General features: G+C 40.2%; 2 protein-coding genes across 7 annotated transcripts in view; both read right to left on the reverse strand.

The window, feature by feature from the left end:
- Window positions 1-1,559: 1,559 nt before the first annotated feature.
- On the reverse strand, window positions 1,560-6,755 carry LOC139411576 (SIN3-HDAC complex-associated factor-like). 2 transcript variants are annotated; one of them, XM_071158116.1, is made up of 6 exons: window positions 6,617-6,755; window positions 5,228-5,378; window positions 4,758-4,857; window positions 4,537-4,651; window positions 4,199-4,343; window positions 1,560-4,052 (listed from the first exon to the last, which is right to left on the reverse strand). In XM_071158116.1, the coding sequence occupies exons 2-6, from the start codon at window positions 5,353-5,355 to the stop codon at window positions 3,860-3,862; spliced, it is 681 nt and encodes a 226-aa protein (XP_071014217.1). In that variant the 5' UTR covers window positions 5,356-5,378; window positions 6,617-6,755; the 3' UTR covers window positions 1,560-3,859. The 2 variants fall into 2 exon arrangements, with proteins under 2 accessions (XP_071014217.1, XP_071014218.1); XM_071158117.1 differs by having other exon boundaries at window positions 1,574-3,979; window positions 6,617-6,751.
- A 449-nt stretch (window positions 6,756-7,204) lies between these two features.
- LOC139411577 (DENN domain-containing protein 5A-like) overlaps window positions 7,205-16,700 on the reverse strand; it is a 73,324-nt gene continuing 63,828 nt past the window's right edge. For 4 of the 5 annotated variants that reach the window (XM_071158121.1, XM_071158120.1, XM_071158122.1 and 1 more), the window contains 9 exons: window positions 14,974-15,102; window positions 14,325-14,446; window positions 13,940-14,085; window positions 13,715-13,833; window positions 13,287-13,468; window positions 12,869-12,951; window positions 12,513-12,636; window positions 12,225-12,393; window positions 7,205-8,782 (listed from right to left, as the gene is read on the reverse strand). In XM_071158121.1, coding sequence (XP_071014222.1) covers window positions 8,599-8,782; window positions 12,225-12,393; window positions 12,513-12,636; window positions 12,869-12,951; window positions 13,287-13,468; window positions 13,715-13,833; window positions 13,940-14,085; window positions 14,325-14,446; window positions 14,974-15,102 — 1,258 coding nt within the window. In that variant the 3' untranslated portion in view covers window positions 7,205-8,598. Of the gene's footprint in view, window positions 8,783-11,143; window positions 11,340-12,224; window positions 12,394-12,512; window positions 12,637-12,868; window positions 12,952-13,286; window positions 13,469-13,714; window positions 13,834-13,939; window positions 14,086-14,324; window positions 14,447-14,973; window positions 15,103-16,700 lie in introns of all 5 variants that reach the window. The other variant, XR_011634611.1, reaches the window with a different exon arrangement.

Below are 16,700 nucleotides of genomic sequence, written 5' to 3' on the forward strand. Positions count from 1 at the left end.
CTAGCCTGTCAGTCGGCTTCACGAGTGGATTTGGAAAGAGAAAAGAGTGTACGTGTGTGTGTGTGTGTGCGTGTGTGTGTGCGTGTGTCTGAGTGAGAGAGAGATAGTGTCTCTATTATTTTTAAACTTTATGAGTGCAATGCTTACTATTGAGTTCTGATTGTTTATTTCACTTGTGTTTATTATCTATTACCCTTGTTTTGGCAATGTAAAAATGTTTCCTATGTCAATAAAGCCCTTTACTTGAATTTAGAGAGAGAGAGAGAGAGAGAGAGAGAGAGAGTACTGAAAACAGAAGTAATTGAGAATATTAGATAAGGCTGTATAACTGATTTTATAACCATACAATTATAGCCTAACGTATTTTAAGTAGGCCTAGGAAATGTGTCTCTCTTCTGGCTGGAAGAAAAGAGTGGTTCCCGAAATATTCCTTAAAAGCCTGACTTTGTAAAATAAATGTAACTCCGCAAATCTGCACCGTGCCCTGTTCTATGTTCTTTTTCATCCTCCTGTTGTATGAGGCGGGCATCTCTGAATGCCCAATCCTCGAAATAATGGTGGCCATAAATTATCCCATTGTATTTCACACTTGACTGCTCCAGACTTGTCTAGAGTCTTTGTCGGCGATCAAAGTGTCATCCTTTGAAATCCGTCTGTTGTCTAAAACTCGTTTTTGTTGAAATAGGAGCGCACGCAGAGCTGCGTTGAATCGCGCTCCTCTGTATTCAAGTGAATATAATTTCACATAGATCTAGACCTTTACAGCGTTCAAATAATTTCGGAAACTCCAGGACCTCCGAGTTAAAATCATTGTAAGTTATTTGCGTAGAGCTTACTATAGGTTGATAATGAGATACTTCTCATGTGGGAAACTAGGGTATCATCTATCTACAACGAGTATGACGCGTTCATGTGCTTGTTGGAACTAGGAACCTCCGAGTTAAAATGAACGCAAGTTATTTGCTTAGAGCTTACAATTGTTTCATACTGATACTTCCCAAGTGAGAAATTATACAACGAGTTGGCAAATCTTACATTTCCGAACATGATTTAAGCAAGTCTGATTTTTCCCGAGTTTCCGACAAGAGATGAATGAGACATTGAATAGGCAATCGACATTGGAACGTGGATTTATGCTGCGTCATGTCATGTCGGAATCTCGGGACCTCTGAGTTAAAATGAAAGTAAATTATTTGCCTGGAGCTTCCTATTATTTGATTCTGGTACCTTTCGCCTGACGTGAATGCGGCTTTATATTGAAGAAGCCTTCATGCGAGCTACGTTAGGCGCCTTTGTGTTCAACATCAGAAGCAAAATCGAATATTGAGCGCCTTACCCGCTCAATGTTCAATTATCCGAATGAAAATTAGAGGTTTGGGCAACATACATTCTGTGCCTCGTAGGCCCACCTGTGATCAGTGATTCTGCGCACTGCTCCCGTGTGGCAAAAGCATTATTCATTGCTTTAATTTAAACCAACCCTCTCTCCAATCTCTACGATGACTAAACGAGTGTTAAGGTTTGAGTACCATCTAGCGGTTGAAATGAGATCACGCAGATCCAAAAATGATTTATGTTTTATTAGAAGAGAGAACTAACGTAGTTGTTGAGATACAGAATAACAATAAAGACAAAAACATAACAAAATCGAAAGTGCACAAAATGAAAATGACTTGACGGTCCTAACGGTTCAATTAACAGAATCAGTTTTCCAAATGGATTTGAAATAAATACATATTAAATGACATTACAGGTTGAATTTCATAATGTAAAAGGAACGTTCATTCTTATAAGGCACACACCTCATATGATCAAATGTACCACGCAAACGGCAATAAAATGGGCATTTCCCTATATACAAAAACCGTTTAGAATTTCCATCTTGATAAAAGTAAGCACCAGCTCTCCTTTTAATGACATTATTTAAGAATCACAGAAATATTTTTAACACTCAACTAACCTGCCACACAAAAGTAACTGTTTTGATAACCAAGGTTACACAGTATATTCACACAAACCATTCTACCGTGATGAAGTTCAGTTACAGCAAATAAATAACTTTGCCTGTCTACTAGCCAGGTGCCAGATCTGTTTGTGCTCTTGCAAACACCATTGATATCATTGTTAAGCCATACAATGTTTGGCATGACAAAGAGTAACAAGAAGTTGGCATGACAGAACATACAGACTGGCACTCAGGCTACCTGTCTGACAACAAACTGATAATAATTCATGCCACTTACTGCAAAACTGTTCATTATTTAACAGAGGTACACATCTTATTGGTTTGACTCGACCACTAACCATAAACGTATGTTGTCCCTTGAGGCAAAGCCACATTATAATTATGAAATATCACTTTAAAAAAAATGAAAAGCTGAAAAATCAATTTGCTACGAGGCAGAGATGGACTTACAAACATTGCTCCTTTAACATTTAGGTCATTTCTCACATTCAAAATGTCTGCATAGTCTCAGCTTTGATTTGCTTTCTGTCGATGAACAAAACAAATGATAAAATACACGTTCAATAACAGAATATCAAGATGCCAACAAACACAGAACATGAATAGTGTAGGTATTGCTTTAGCCTTCAACTCATAGGACAAAGATATGGGTGGTATTCAGCAGGCAAAAACTGTGTTACTGCCAGAAGTTGTCCAACACCACACTGGTAATTTTCATAATTGGTTGCTAAAGCTTTGCTGCATTGTGCCTTACCAAACACAACCCCCTGAAATGTTGTGACAAACTTGGGGATTAGGCTAGCCACTTATTGGCCAATGAATAAATTACAAGTGATGCCATAAAAGAAAGCCTCAATCTAAATATTTTCATATCTGTACACATTTAGTGATTTAAAAATATGAGTTGTCAATCCTGTAATTTAAAATAGTTCTCATAGCCAACACTCACAAGTGTATATACAAAAACACTTCAAAATATGGTTAGAAAATGTGCATTTTCAGCTCATGGAAGACTACAAACTACAAATAAATAATTGCTGGTTTTCATTCCAAGACAAAGATGAGTTCTGCATGCTTGGTCGAACTTAATCTATCTTGATTCACTTGCATGAAATTGCTGGAAAAGCAATGGATAAGCTCATGGTACGGAGTGTTTACAAATCTGACAATGTACAATACTACTCAGCTCTTGCCAAACCATGCATGTGTGGGAGAGTGAGACAACACATGCATGTATACATTTAAAAGGCCATTCAAGACACCCCCCCCCCCAATACTCTCATAGCCCATAACCCTTTATATATTAAGATGCTATAAATCAAAGGAATCTGCTTGAGTGTCAGGGGAACATAAGTATAAGAAAACACTTGAAAATGTCCGTTCCATCAATGCAAATAAGCTGTTTTTTGTTTTGTTTTTTAGAAATGTAGCTGGTGGAGTCTTGCATATCAGCACATGAACACTTCATTGCCAATTAGACAGCTGTAAAATGTTTCTTTAAAAAGACGGTGCTGGCAAAAGGAACATAATATATACACAAACGCTGGTAACCGTAACACAGAAAATAAGCTTTAAATGTTGTAAACCAAATTAAATCAGACCTGGATAGTGTGCCCTTCAAGGCCAAATATAATTATGCCTCCTCATCCTATAAATAGTAATAATAAACTAATGCCTTTATAAAAACATTTTTTGGGTTATTTTTAGTTTTCTTAAAAAAAGATAAGAAAATGAATGTATAAAAAAACAAAAACACATATCAAAGCAAAATAGGAAAATCATTTAGCCGTCTAAATGCACAGTGAACTAATAGGGAATGGTTTTGGGGGTAGTCTGCCACTGGAGACAACTTGTTGGGTGCCATTGACACCCCAAGGGGATGCTCAAGAGCCATCACCAGTCCTCTTTCTGGGCCTCTGGTAGCAGTAGAGGCGGGGGGTGAATCGCGGGAAGGGGAAGGTGTGTGTCCTGCATGGGAACCAACGTCTCCTGCTTCTTGGAGCTGCAGCAGGGCTTGAAGAGACGTGGGTCAATCATCACCTCACCAAAACGCCCTTTGTACACAATCCCACAGCACACCTTTTGTCTACAGGGAAGAGGATGAAGTATCCATTCAATAGTTTGTCCTAAAAACTAAATTTCTGCAGAATTGTCCCAGATAAAACTACAGTACTAAATTATAAACTTAGATTTTTAAGACATACTTCAATTTCATATACTTCATTGACATACCTTTTCCAGTAAGAACGGTCCAGGAAGGAAAAGACAGAAGGAGTGGGGCGCCTCTGTTTGGACTCAATGTCTGAGCCGTCATCTGACTCGTAGCTGGGGGACTGGGATGGAGACATGCTTGAGGTCGTGCTGTGGGCATCAGAGTCTGAAAGGACAAACAGAACCATTTTGGTGGCATTCTCTCATGATACATGACTTAGAGGCAACATCTGCATGTCTACCGGGATCCTCCAATTAGAGCCTAATGACTAAAGTGAAACAAAGACTTATGCAGTAAAACTCAGTAGTAATATTAGAGTATATATTCTATAATTTTGTTGATTTAACAAGAGACCTACTTTGTCTTTTGAATTTGTGAAGCCTCTTCAGTTTGTTTTTCTTCTTCCCATCGCTGTTCTTCATCTTCTTGGGTTTGGTTAGCTTGAAGCCAGGCCCAGCTCTTGCATCCACAACCTAATGTCATATAATACATGTCAATCACTCAACTTCCACACAGCATCAATTACATGAAAATTCACAGTGAATCCTCAGTGAACTAAAATAAAAAGATGGTGCATACATGGTTCCAGTTCTTCTTAGAGCCCTTTGGCAGTTTTTTCCATCTTTTTACTAACAGCACACAAGCATTGCAGATGTCTCCCACACGATCCTCTGACAACCTTGATAAATAATCAAGGAAATGAAAACAAAAGCACAATAAACAATACAAATCAGTAAACATCGTTACATAACATTACCTTATATATGAAGCAAAGCAAAGTTAGCATCGCTGTTCTTCAGACAGCAAAAAAACAAGGTAAGCCATCCTAGAATCAATCCTAGACTAGTTAATAATATCTTCCCAATTCAATCTGTTGACCATCACTTGTTTGACCTTTTATGGCATACAATCACTGGGACAAAAACTGGTGCAAACTCTGCATTAACATGAATTACAATACAGAAATAAGTGTGTAGTGTTTAATACTCCCTGAATAGGAAGTATTTGATGAATGCAATGTTATCATGCCATTAACACTTAAAGCTTACCCAAAACATAGCCTGAAGGTTTCTTCGTATCTGCTGCTGTCAGTAAAGCGTGAACTGGAGGACTTGGTTTTGCAAATGCAACATCCTTCATGGCTGCGATATATTTTCGACTTGTGAAAACCAAACATGACGATCAATGGGAGAAAGAAACCTACCGAGAAAGAACAAATAGATCACCAAAGGATGCCATGCAGAATAGTAATAGCACTGTAACGTTACTGCTGTAATGCTTTCCCCTGGGGGAAAGGGGCGGGTCACCACATTGGTCAAAACATTGTGTTATTTCCATTTATAAGTCTTATTCTACAATTTCAGCGATCCATGATATAACTTCACGCGGAGACAAGCTTCCTCATATTTATTGACGATTGACCTATTTTAACTACACAAAAAAGCAATGCGGAGCAAATAAATAAACTTTCTTACGCATTTAGATACACCTTTTATCAATCTTGCATGTACTATACAAATTAATGACATTCACTTAGCCACCGGTGATAGATCTGCTAGACGTCCCCGTTATTATGCATACACAATTAACGTTATAGGCTGCGACTCCCATCTCGCTTTTTTGTTTCCTGACTGGAGGAGACTATTTTTAAACAAAGCCCGCGGGACAGGAACCAAAGGATTAAATTGTTTGAATGGTTTTTAAGCAGACTCACACAACTAAATCTAGCCAACCATTGCAAGCTAGCTATTCAATTTAGTAGATTACAATACACCAACGGTATATTGCCAAAACTATCATTGCTACTTGCAAGCAATCCAACAAAATAGAATGGCAGCATCTGGCAACCCCCGCTAGTAATGACGCCATCGCTAGCTAACTTGGCTACTACAAATACTCGACAAATTAGAACAGTGTGTCGCTGGTAATACATTAACTATGCTTTTCATATTGCCCTTGATTAACCGTGTTTAAAACTGATATGTTCCCGTCGGGAAAGTGATTTTCAGTTACTTGGGGAATCCGAAACAAAAAGCGGGGAAGGAGAACTCCTTTCACTGAAGAAACAAAAAGTGGACGAAGTCATAAAAAACAAATGCGACAAAGTGAATTGAGCAACACTAGCTTGTTTTATAATTTCAAATGAAATTGTTGTAAGATTTAACACGCACAATACTTTATATAGTTTCCTTCCCTTTAAATTCAAACGTTCGCCCGCTGAGAGCGCCAAATAGCAATATGACTATTGTTGTTAGCTAGCCTGCTAACGTTAGCTAGCTACCACGCCACGCTCCATATCCATGCTCTCCCATTGTTACAATGACCCCGTTGCAGATATAGTTCGCACGCGACAGACTAAAATTAAATCTGTAAAACATAAGCATTTGCGTTAATTTCTAAATGCAAATTGCGTAAATGGTAAATAACAGTGGACTTACCGAACAAAAACTTTGAATCTTCACCGTTGTCTTTTTACACACTGCGCATGCCTTACTACTACTGCTGCATACAGATGGTTATTAGAACGACATTAGCATAAAAAAACATGAACATAAAGCGTTCTATCGTAGAAACACCATATTAGGAGTGTAACGTGTCCGTTTGAACACAAATTCAACCAATTGGCGCACACTATGCATGGTATTTAACAATATGGGATTCTGGGAGTAGTAGTGAGTGTGGAAATGCTTTCCGTTTTATCCTATTTAAATCAACACCTCATTAGACTCCATGTCCCAGCAAGCATCGTATCATCAACGTATGAATGGACAATTAAAAAAAAGTATTTGAAATGGCGCGAATGAGTTTGTTTACATTTTAAAACCAGCATTTGTTGTTGTTACAAGTGTTGTTATCAGTGTTTGATTTCTCTGCTGGGTAAAGTTATCTTATTTTTGCTCTACAGTTCATATGGGGAATATATGGGGGCATTTACAAAACCATCAATGACCATATAGCAATTTATAGTGTACCCATTCCAGTCAGTTATACTCCTTCAATAAAAATACAAAAAACATCCATATTAATGCATTTCTGTAATTTTATTCTTTATTTATTTTTTTACACTGTACACATTTCCTCACTTAGTAAACACAACATTATATGGCTATGCCAATAAATGTACAACAGTATTGAAAAACAAAAATATATCTCCCAAGATGCTCATGTCGATTATAAATGGAATAGTACAACCAACACAATTCAGAAGTTGGCACAGGAAAGACATCCTTCACACCTACTTCTATCAAACTGCTGTTGTTATTCATCATCATATGCTGCACAGTAAGACAATTGGAGGAGGTCCAATGATTCTCATCTAGATCTTGGGTTGATTTTTTTGTGTGATGTGGATAATATTGCATAGCAGAAATACCAACAGTTCAGAGGATAATTTTTTGCTCTATTTTGAATCTGGCCTTTTAAAGCAACCAGCATTCATTATTAATTTAAGTGGCAATCAGCTCATACAATTTTCACTACTGAAAAAACATGATGTTGTAAACCTGCCAGGAATGGGCAGAACAGGTGAGGAATAATGAGAAGTTGTTGGAAAGAAGGATGCACTGGTTAGAGATATTTACATAAAGGCTGTCATTTTATAAATGAATCACTTTCTACCAAGCCATGGTTATGATGAGTACTGTACTGTTGAAGAGTTGTGTGTCAAGTGTGAAGCACTGACATGGCCTTATAGTGATACTTTTCCAACTGAATACATATTGTGCATCACTAGCATACGCTACATTATCTTATTCACAGGGGGAACCAGGAGCCTCTTCTTAGGCCAAGTTATTCCATATAAAATAGTTGCATACTACGGTACTTCCAGTGGGATTGATCCAAATTTACACACTGTCATATTGATGTAGGTGAATCAGTTTCCCACCCTACACAAACATCTATACCATGTCATATTCATACTTATAAAGCATACTTCTGCATCATTTGCTTCAAGCTCTGCATTATGACAGTTAGAATTAGAACAGAGCAAGCAACTTGACAGACATATCAAAATAATACTGTTCTTCTCTGAAAATATATTAACAGTTTTTGTTCCTTGTTTTCCTTTTTAGAATATAGCCATTGTCAGCAGTTCACAATAACAATGAAAATATTTAGCTTTCAATAAAGTAGTATACAACAGGTGGGTTATCTTCTTCAACAATGTGAAAATCATGGATCGTAATAGAAAACATATTCTTAACATCTAACAGCAACATTGTTGAGGATAAAAATAACAACACATTTTGAAAGGCTCATTGCACTTAATATATGGCAAATGTAACAGTAGCTTTAATATAAGCCAGAAATCGTCCCTTAATTGTTCAAGTCTCTTTCTGCATAAAAAGGTTTAATTATTCTTTAGTGGTCCCTAACAGTCTTCCTTAGTCAGGTCCAATTGGTGCGAACGAAGGAGGGCCTAGATACCGATCCCTTTGACAAGTGAAGCTTCTAGGGTAATGTTGAACTCCTGCAAAGTCTGTAGCACTCTGATCAGAGAATTTACCAATGAGCGGTCCTTTATCAGTGCTGTGTCCTCGTACATTTGGACTGTGATTGGACAGTCTGTGAGGAGAGCGATCCAGTGGTGTAACAAATGGTCCCTAGGAAGAGCAGAGAGAAACAGGAAGTTTACCAGACTGACTTCAGGGAACTTTTTTAGTAAATCCTCATCCCTGCTAACAATCAGGATAGGAAGGGCTCAAGCTTGGTTATGACTGAGGTATTATTTCCATTGCATTTAGGCATGTCTGGTCTCGCTATGTGCCACTTAAAAATATTTCTGACAAAGAACAAAGAGAAGGTATTTCATTGAAGTGGCAGGTGCATTTGAGCTACAGTACCAAGCCCTGTTCTGCCACAAAGGGTTAAGAGAGAGAAAGAGGAAGTCTGAGGTGTCATAACAGGTAGGATATATACTGTATGTTTTGAACTAGTGTGTGGAAGCTTAAAGTGGGATTATAAACTGGGTGGTTCGAGCCCAGCTAAGGGCTGTATCCCGAGTGGCTCAGCGGTCGAAGGCACTGCATCTCAGTGCAAGAGGCATCACTACAGTCCCTGGTTTGAATCCAGGCTGTATCACATCCGTCCGTGATTGGGAGTCCCATAGGGTGGTGCACAATTGGCCCAGCGTTGTCCAGGGTAGGCTGTCATTGTAAATAACAATTTGTTCTTAACTGACTTGCCTGGTTAAATAAATAAAATATCCAGCCACGACGCAAAACAAAACAGCCCTTAGCTGTGATATATTGGCCATATACCACACCCCCTCGTGCCTTATTGCTTTACTATACAACCATAAAAATAGAATTGTATTTCTATCTATTCAACCTCCACAAATACACACATACTCATACAATTCCCAACAAGACACACAGTGTGAGGGAAAATAACTGAAGCAGGAGGCGTGGAGGGATCACCCTAGCACTACACTACAAAAGAGGACAAAGCCGCCCACTCTGTTATCACAGTGATAAATGCTGTGCTGCTATTAGGGTTGCACATTTTGGGGAATATTCAGAGGTGGAAACTTTCCGTGGGAATTAACAGGAATATTTGGGAATTAACTGAAATATATGCAAATTAATAATAATACCATTTAAATGTAGATGTTTTTTTCATTGGATATATTTACCATATCATATGGAGCCAGAAACATAAACATTTTACCTTATCATAAGTATACATTATTGCAAATGATTAAATTCTTCCAATAGAAATTTTAAAAATGATTTAGTTATGAATTTAACTTCAATTAAATGAGTTGACTCTTCACATGGGATGATTTCATTGAACAACAAAAGAAAGGGAATATTGAATGATCCCCAATGATCCATCTCATCTCCCAAAAACGTCTTCAACATACATCTGTAAAATTATAGTCTAGAAACTAAAGCTTTGGTTGTCTTCCTCTAAGGCTTCCATGTCTTCTCCCAGGACCTCCTCAATGTTCACTTCTTACTTTTTTACCTTGTTGAGGATGGCTCGTTGCCAGGCTCAAAAGGCCTAAAATTTGCCTGGATGACCAACCAATTTCTCAGCCCTTGTATTGGTCAGTCTGTTGCGGGCTTTGGTGTGTGTGTTCCCAAACAAGGACCAGTTGCGCTCTGAGGTGGCTGATGTTGGTGGGATTTGGAGGATGATGGAGGAAACAGGGGAAAGAGCCTCAGATCCACAAAGTCCCTATCACCAGGTGGCTGATGAGATATGTTGGCAAGACTGCCATATCGCATCTCCATCCCAAAGCCCTTGCTTGGAAGTGTACTTCGCCAGACTGCCAAGAACCTTGCCCTCATCCAGGCCAAGGTGGCGAGACAAGGTAGTGATGACACCATAAGCCTTGTTGATCTCTGCACCTGACAGGATGTTCTTGCCAGGATACTTGGGGTCCAACATGTACGCTGCGGCGTGTATGGGCTTTAGGCAGAAGTCTTCACGCTTTTTGATGTATTTCAGAACTGCAGTTACCTCTGCTTGGAGCAACAGTGAAATGGGCAGGGCAGTACGGATTTCTTCTCTTACATCTGCAAACAGAGTCTGAACATCAGACAGGATGGCATTGTCTCCCTCAATCCGTGCAATAGCTACATCTATAGGTTTCAGGAGTTTCAGGCTGCTTACCACTCTCTTCCAGAATACATCATCCAGTAGGATCCTCTTGATGGGGCTATCCATATGGGCAGACTGTGATATGGCCATTTCTTGGAGAGACTCCTTCCCCTTGACAGGAGACTGTCAAGCATGATGACAACACAACCCCAATGAGTGTTGCTGGGCAGCTTCAATGTGGTGCTCTTACTCTTCTCATTTTGATTGGTGAGGTAGATTGCTGCTATAACTTCACATACCTAACCATTTCCTTGGCATTTCTCTGACTACGTTCCTCCATTGAGTAAAAAAACTTCTGATTCCAGGAGGACCATGAGCTGTTGCTATCGATAAGGTGTCTGATTCATCATTTTCACCTCGAATAGAAGTAGAGAGACTTTTGTCAGAGGTTGCTTGTCGTGAGCGCTGAGGGAACTTTATGCACTTGGCCAGATGATTCTGCATCTTTGTTGCATTCTTCATATTTGATTTGGCACAGTATTTGCACATGTACACAGCTTTTCCTTCTACATTAGCTGCAGTGAAATGTATCCACACATCAGTGGCATTTTCCTGTAAAGATTTGAAAATAATTAGTAAAAAAAAAACAGAATACAATTCCATGTACAGATAAATAGTTAAGCAGATAGATTAAACAACTCTTTTGTAAGATACATGTTTTAAAATGAAACATGTATGGAAACAGGTGAATTAACACTCCACAGTTAGCAGGCTCAAGCAAGCTAAAACCCACATGGTAGCAAAAACGAACTAGCAGAAACTGTTAACAAGTTAGAAATTATTTAAAAACACTTTGCTGAAGGCTACTATTTACTAGTTAACAACAAATCATGGATGTCATATTAAATATAATCATCCACCCAGTATTGTAATCAAAACTTACTAGAAAACATGTAGTCCTTAGCACAGACAAGGAAGTGCAGTAGTGTGGGCTCAATAGCATCTCATTAGTGTGCAAGATCTCGAGAATCAGTTGTACATGTGATGGAAGAGTGCACTGCACATGTGATGGAATAATTCACTGTGCATGCAGAGGGTTGCAATTCCATTTAATTCCATTTAATAGTTTAACCAAAATATGCCCCAAGACCTAGAATTGCTAACCTAGAACAAGTTCACTGTTATAAGCTAACTTTTTTGATGAATTTAAGCTAAATTCCCCAATTCCCGGGCTTAACTTCCCATGGAAAATGTCCTGAAATATTACGGAGGTTTACCGGAAAGTTTCCGACCCTTTGCAACCCTAGCTGATATTAGAGAGATCATGAAAAAACCTCTCTTTCAGTTGAATTGAAGATGTCTTGTAAAACATGTCAAGCAATCTAATTTGCCCTTTTGACCAGGACATTTAGTGCGGTACAATGAATTCCCATTCAAATATTCCTGATGATAGCTGTTGTTCTGTGTGTGTTTGTGAGGCCACAGAGGAGATATTACCTGGCACCCAGACACACCAGCATCTGGAACTTCCCATCCTTGCCTATGTTCCTAGATGTGCTGTTGATGGCCCGCATGAAGCGGCAGAAGTGGCGTACTCTGGTTTGCCAGTTCTCCTCTGGAGTCACCTCCCTCTGCTCAGCACTCTCAAAGTACACTTGTGACTTTTCTATAAGGAGAAATCACAGACAGAAGACATTGATAAGCGCAGCCTCATCCAATAGTATGGCACGGAAGACACTGTATACTGTATATTCAGGTGTAATGGTCGTGTATTGGAGGCTTTACCTAAGAAATCCCAGATGAAGACATTCTTAAAGAGGCGTGGGGATTTGAAGCCATGCTGGAACACCTGCTCTAAAGCCCAGACTAGACCATACTCCCCACACAGCAGAAGGGTCAGACTGCCCCTCTATAGAAAAACAGACAGGGAAAGAAAAAGAGTGACTAATGTTGTATCTTTTCAAAGTACCCTGGTCCAACACATCAGTTGTGGCCATATGAAACTGTTCATTCGGAACACATGTGAGTGAGACTATGATCAGTATTGCATGCAGTGTACAGACAGTGTACAGACAGAGGACCCACTGTCTCCTTCACTGTGATGAATAATAGACAATGTGGTGGGGGGTTGTGTCTCTCACCTCCTTCTCTGGCTTGTGGAAGTGCTTCACTATCCCATTGATGGCCTCTCCCACTCCTTCTTGGATCTGACTAGTGTTCAACTCTGGATGATGGGAAAGAGTCGAACAAAATCAGTCAATGCCAGCAGACACAAGACCCTCAAAAGTGACACACCGGTAGCGTTTGCCAGCCGAGAGTACTTAGCACCTCTTAACAGAGTGCCGGCCGTAATTTGCAAACCGATTCTACATGTAGATTCATGCTGAATTTCTTTCAGTCCGACGTCAGCCAGAGAGGGTGGTCCCTAAAACACACCACGGTGAAAAAACTGCATACGTACGGGAGAGCAACATTTGGGGCTGTGTGTGTAGTCCCTTAGTGAAGACTATTGGTTAATATTGATGACAATTTTTGCAGTGTATTTGAATGGTCACTCACTTGGTTTGCTGTTTGGTGAGATGGTGACGAACCTCCTCATCATTCCAGGGGACTGCTGCATGGGGGGCGTGCGACACATTCTGTCCTCATTCTCTGAGTTTGGTGTCACTAGCTCTCCCACCAGGACCCTCTCCAGACTGCCATCGTCCACCCCCTTCCCCAGCCACCGGCCACACGGGAACCTACACACACACACACACACACACACACACACACACACACACACACACACACACACACACACACACACACACACACACACACACACACACACACACACACACACACACACACACACACACACACACACACACACACAATATAATATAGCAATATAACAGTTAACCAAAGCTTCAACAACTTTTCTTGTGAGTAGATGCCACTGAAATCTCCAGCATAAGGCAGCTGCTACCAAATATTTCACTCACTTGTAAGCATGACCTGTGATCTCATTCCGGACCATAACATACTCCACAAGCCACTTGGCATAAAGACCGGAGTTATCATGGCCCATCTGCACTGTGGTCAGCTTGCCCAGGTTCTGGCACTGTGACAGAGAAAGAAGGCAAAGAGCAAAGGTCATGTTGAGGTGAATATATATTGATATTATTATCAAAATACCAAGAATATTCAATCTTGAGGGGAGCACCAACCTCAAAGGTGATCTCCTGAGTGTGCTTGGGGACCTGGAGCACCCCGGTCTCAGCCAGCTCCCCAGAAACACACACCCAGGGGTTGGCTGTGAACATGGAGCCTCCTAGTTTCTTACTGGGAATCACCAGCACATGGTATGGGATCACTGTGGGACAGAGAAGAGAGTGAAGCCTGAAATCACTCAGTCAAGTACAGTATGGTCACAAGAAGAGCTACCTCTGTCTTCAATATATTTCTCAGTAAGTATCCTAAGTCAAGGAAAAAGGTTTAGCCAGGAAATAAGTCTAATTCATCTATTACTCTAATCTAATTAAGTCTACTCAGCTTCTGGTTACATAGTGTTCAGTGTCGTGGCCAGGTTGTATGGTATTTGCTGGCACTCACTGATGGTTGTGAAGACATTGGTGAAACAGAAGTAGTCCACAGCGTTGAAGGAGAGGAGGTGGTACAGGAACTGCTCTTTCTCATCGTCACAGCGCAGAAAAGCATAACGCTTGTATAGTTTCCTGCAAAAGAAACAAAAGCAACAAAAAAAAAATCACAAAAAAAACTAAGTTTAGCATTTCATATGATGTAATGATCATAGATTGAACAATAACAGTCTGAAGCCTAAAAGGCTGAATCAGTAGCTGATGAATGTGTTTTCCTTGATAAACAAATGGAGAATGGTAATGGAACAGTCACAATGCAATACCTCCATAATGAATCAGCCTGAACGTGACCCACTTCACCACCATCTCATCAATTATAAAAAACATTGTAAATGTTTAATAGGTGATTGTACTATGACGTTTGGATCTGTCAAAAGAGCTCATGTTTTATACATGCATAGTTTTCAGACATCAGGTTGATTCATGTGTGTGAGACTGAGTGGGACATTCCAATAAAAACTAGTGAGGATTTATGAGGAGACTGACTTAAAGAGAATGGGGTATTATCCCAATTACTGAAGCAGAGGCTCTTACAAAAAGTACACATGTTGTGTTTAGCTTGATTTGCCAGTTGTATACTAGGTCCTTGTTGTTTTGCTCACTTTGTAAGTTCATGGTCAGACAGCAGCTTTTTGAGGTGCCTGGACAGCAGCTTCTTCTCCATGGAGAGCCTCACCCAGGCCCTGGCCTTGCCCACGTCTGTCTTGATCTCCCCAATGTTCTGGATGTGTCTACGGAGGATATAGTACACAGCACAGAGGTCAGAGGAGAAAAACATACACAAATACACACATATACAAACAGTCATCCTTTCAGAGATGGTCTATAATGTTGTAGCATGTTTTGCATCCTTTGGCCAAGGTGAACACAAACCACAAATCTAATATATGATAAGATGCAAAAGCAGTGACAGTCCCTCTGAACAAGGTGATAGACCTCTGCTGTATGTTGTTTTCACCACTGTTCTGGATTCCAGAGCATGCAGGGCTGAGAGGGGGTAGCCAGCCCAGCCAGGAAGAAGCCTTGGCCAGCCCCAGACTGCCTAGTGTTTAAGCCAGCCTCCTATCATCGCTCCCAGCCACTATCATGCCCTCCGTGTCCAGACACATTCCCTTCCACTCCACCTCTGCAAGTAAGCACTGCACTGTCTGCGCTATAAGTGCTCCCCATGCACCCCTCCTCCTCTCTCACCCCCCCCCCCCCCCCCCCCCCCTCACTCTCACGAATTAACCCAATTTCCTCCACTCCCCTCTGTTCCCCATGGCAAAATATCAACATTCACAATGCAGATTGTTATTGCATGAATGATATTGTAAGAAAAACAATGGTTATCTGCAATCTGCAGACTAAGTACAGGAATCCACCTCCTGTAGAATAGAAGAAAAATGTCAAATAATAAAGAGCACAGCAAGGTAAATATGAAATGTTGATATGTAGAATGAAGCTACCTGGTCAACATTTATTGTCCATTTAAAGTACAGATACCCAAATATAAATATTTATCGATTAAAATGTGCTCGTATATCAATGTGACAACACACAAATGAAAAAGCACCAATGGAAAATTCTGGATCCTTGGAAAGAAGACATGATGTGTGTCTGTGCAGACGTGTGATCAGAGTAGACTTCTACAAGACTACGCCACAGCCATGGGTAGGCCGTCATTGTAAATAAGAATTTGTTCTTAACTGACCTGCCTAAATAAGAAATAAACAGCTGTCTGGTATTGCCCTGAGCCAGACCCCCCTCTCCCTGGCTTGGTCTGCAGGGGGTCTGCAGGGGAATCAGGCTGGAAGTAACATGCTGTCACACAGATCAGCCCAGCTCTCTTTACCACCTCCTTCACACCACACCAGGAATGACGTCCTGCATGACTCAACACCACTGGCTGTGGTGCACCGTAGACATGACAGTGGTCTGACTGCCTTAACACACAATGCATCCCATAAACTATCGCCTACTTCAGGATTCCTCTCAGCCTGGCTGAGCACTACTGTGGGTAACAGTGTCTGCTAATTGAACTAGTGTGGATAAAAGTGTCTTTTAAATGAACTACTGTGGATAAAAGTGTCTACTAAATGAACTAGTGTGGATAAAAGTCTCTGCTAAATGAACTAGTGTGGTAGTGTTTCAGAACAGAGACCCACCTGTTTAGCTAAATAAAACAAATAAAAAAATAACAAATATATACAGTTGAAGTCGGAAGTTTACATACTCTTAGGTTGGAGTCATTAAAACTCGTTTTTCAACCACTCCACAAATGTCTTGTTAACAAACTATAGTTTTGTCAAGTCGGTTAGGACATCTACTTTGTGCATGACACAAGTAA

Source organism: Oncorhynchus clarkii, chromosome 6 (genome assembly GCF_045791955.1).
Source record: "Oncorhynchus clarkii lewisi isolate Uvic-CL-2024 chromosome 6, UVic_Ocla_1.0, whole genome shotgun sequence".
Classification (NCBI taxonomy): Eukaryota; Metazoa; Chordata; class Actinopteri; order Salmoniformes; family Salmonidae; genus Oncorhynchus; species Oncorhynchus clarkii.

Bases quoted from the DNA above. Each gene is read 5' to 3' on its own strand.
- LOC139411576 (XM_071158116.1), bottom strand. From the start codon at position 5,355: ATGTTTGGTTTTCACAAGTCGAAAATATATCGCAGCCATGAAGGATGT. The intron at 4,858-5,227 runs GTAAGCTTTAAG...TTATTTATCAAG, and splicing joins ACCTTCAGGCTATGTTTTGG to GTTGTCAGAGGATCGTGTGG. The intron at 4,652-4,757 runs GTATGCACCATC...ATATGACATTAG, and splicing joins CTAAGAAGAACTGGAACCAT to GTTGTGGATGCAAGAGCTGG.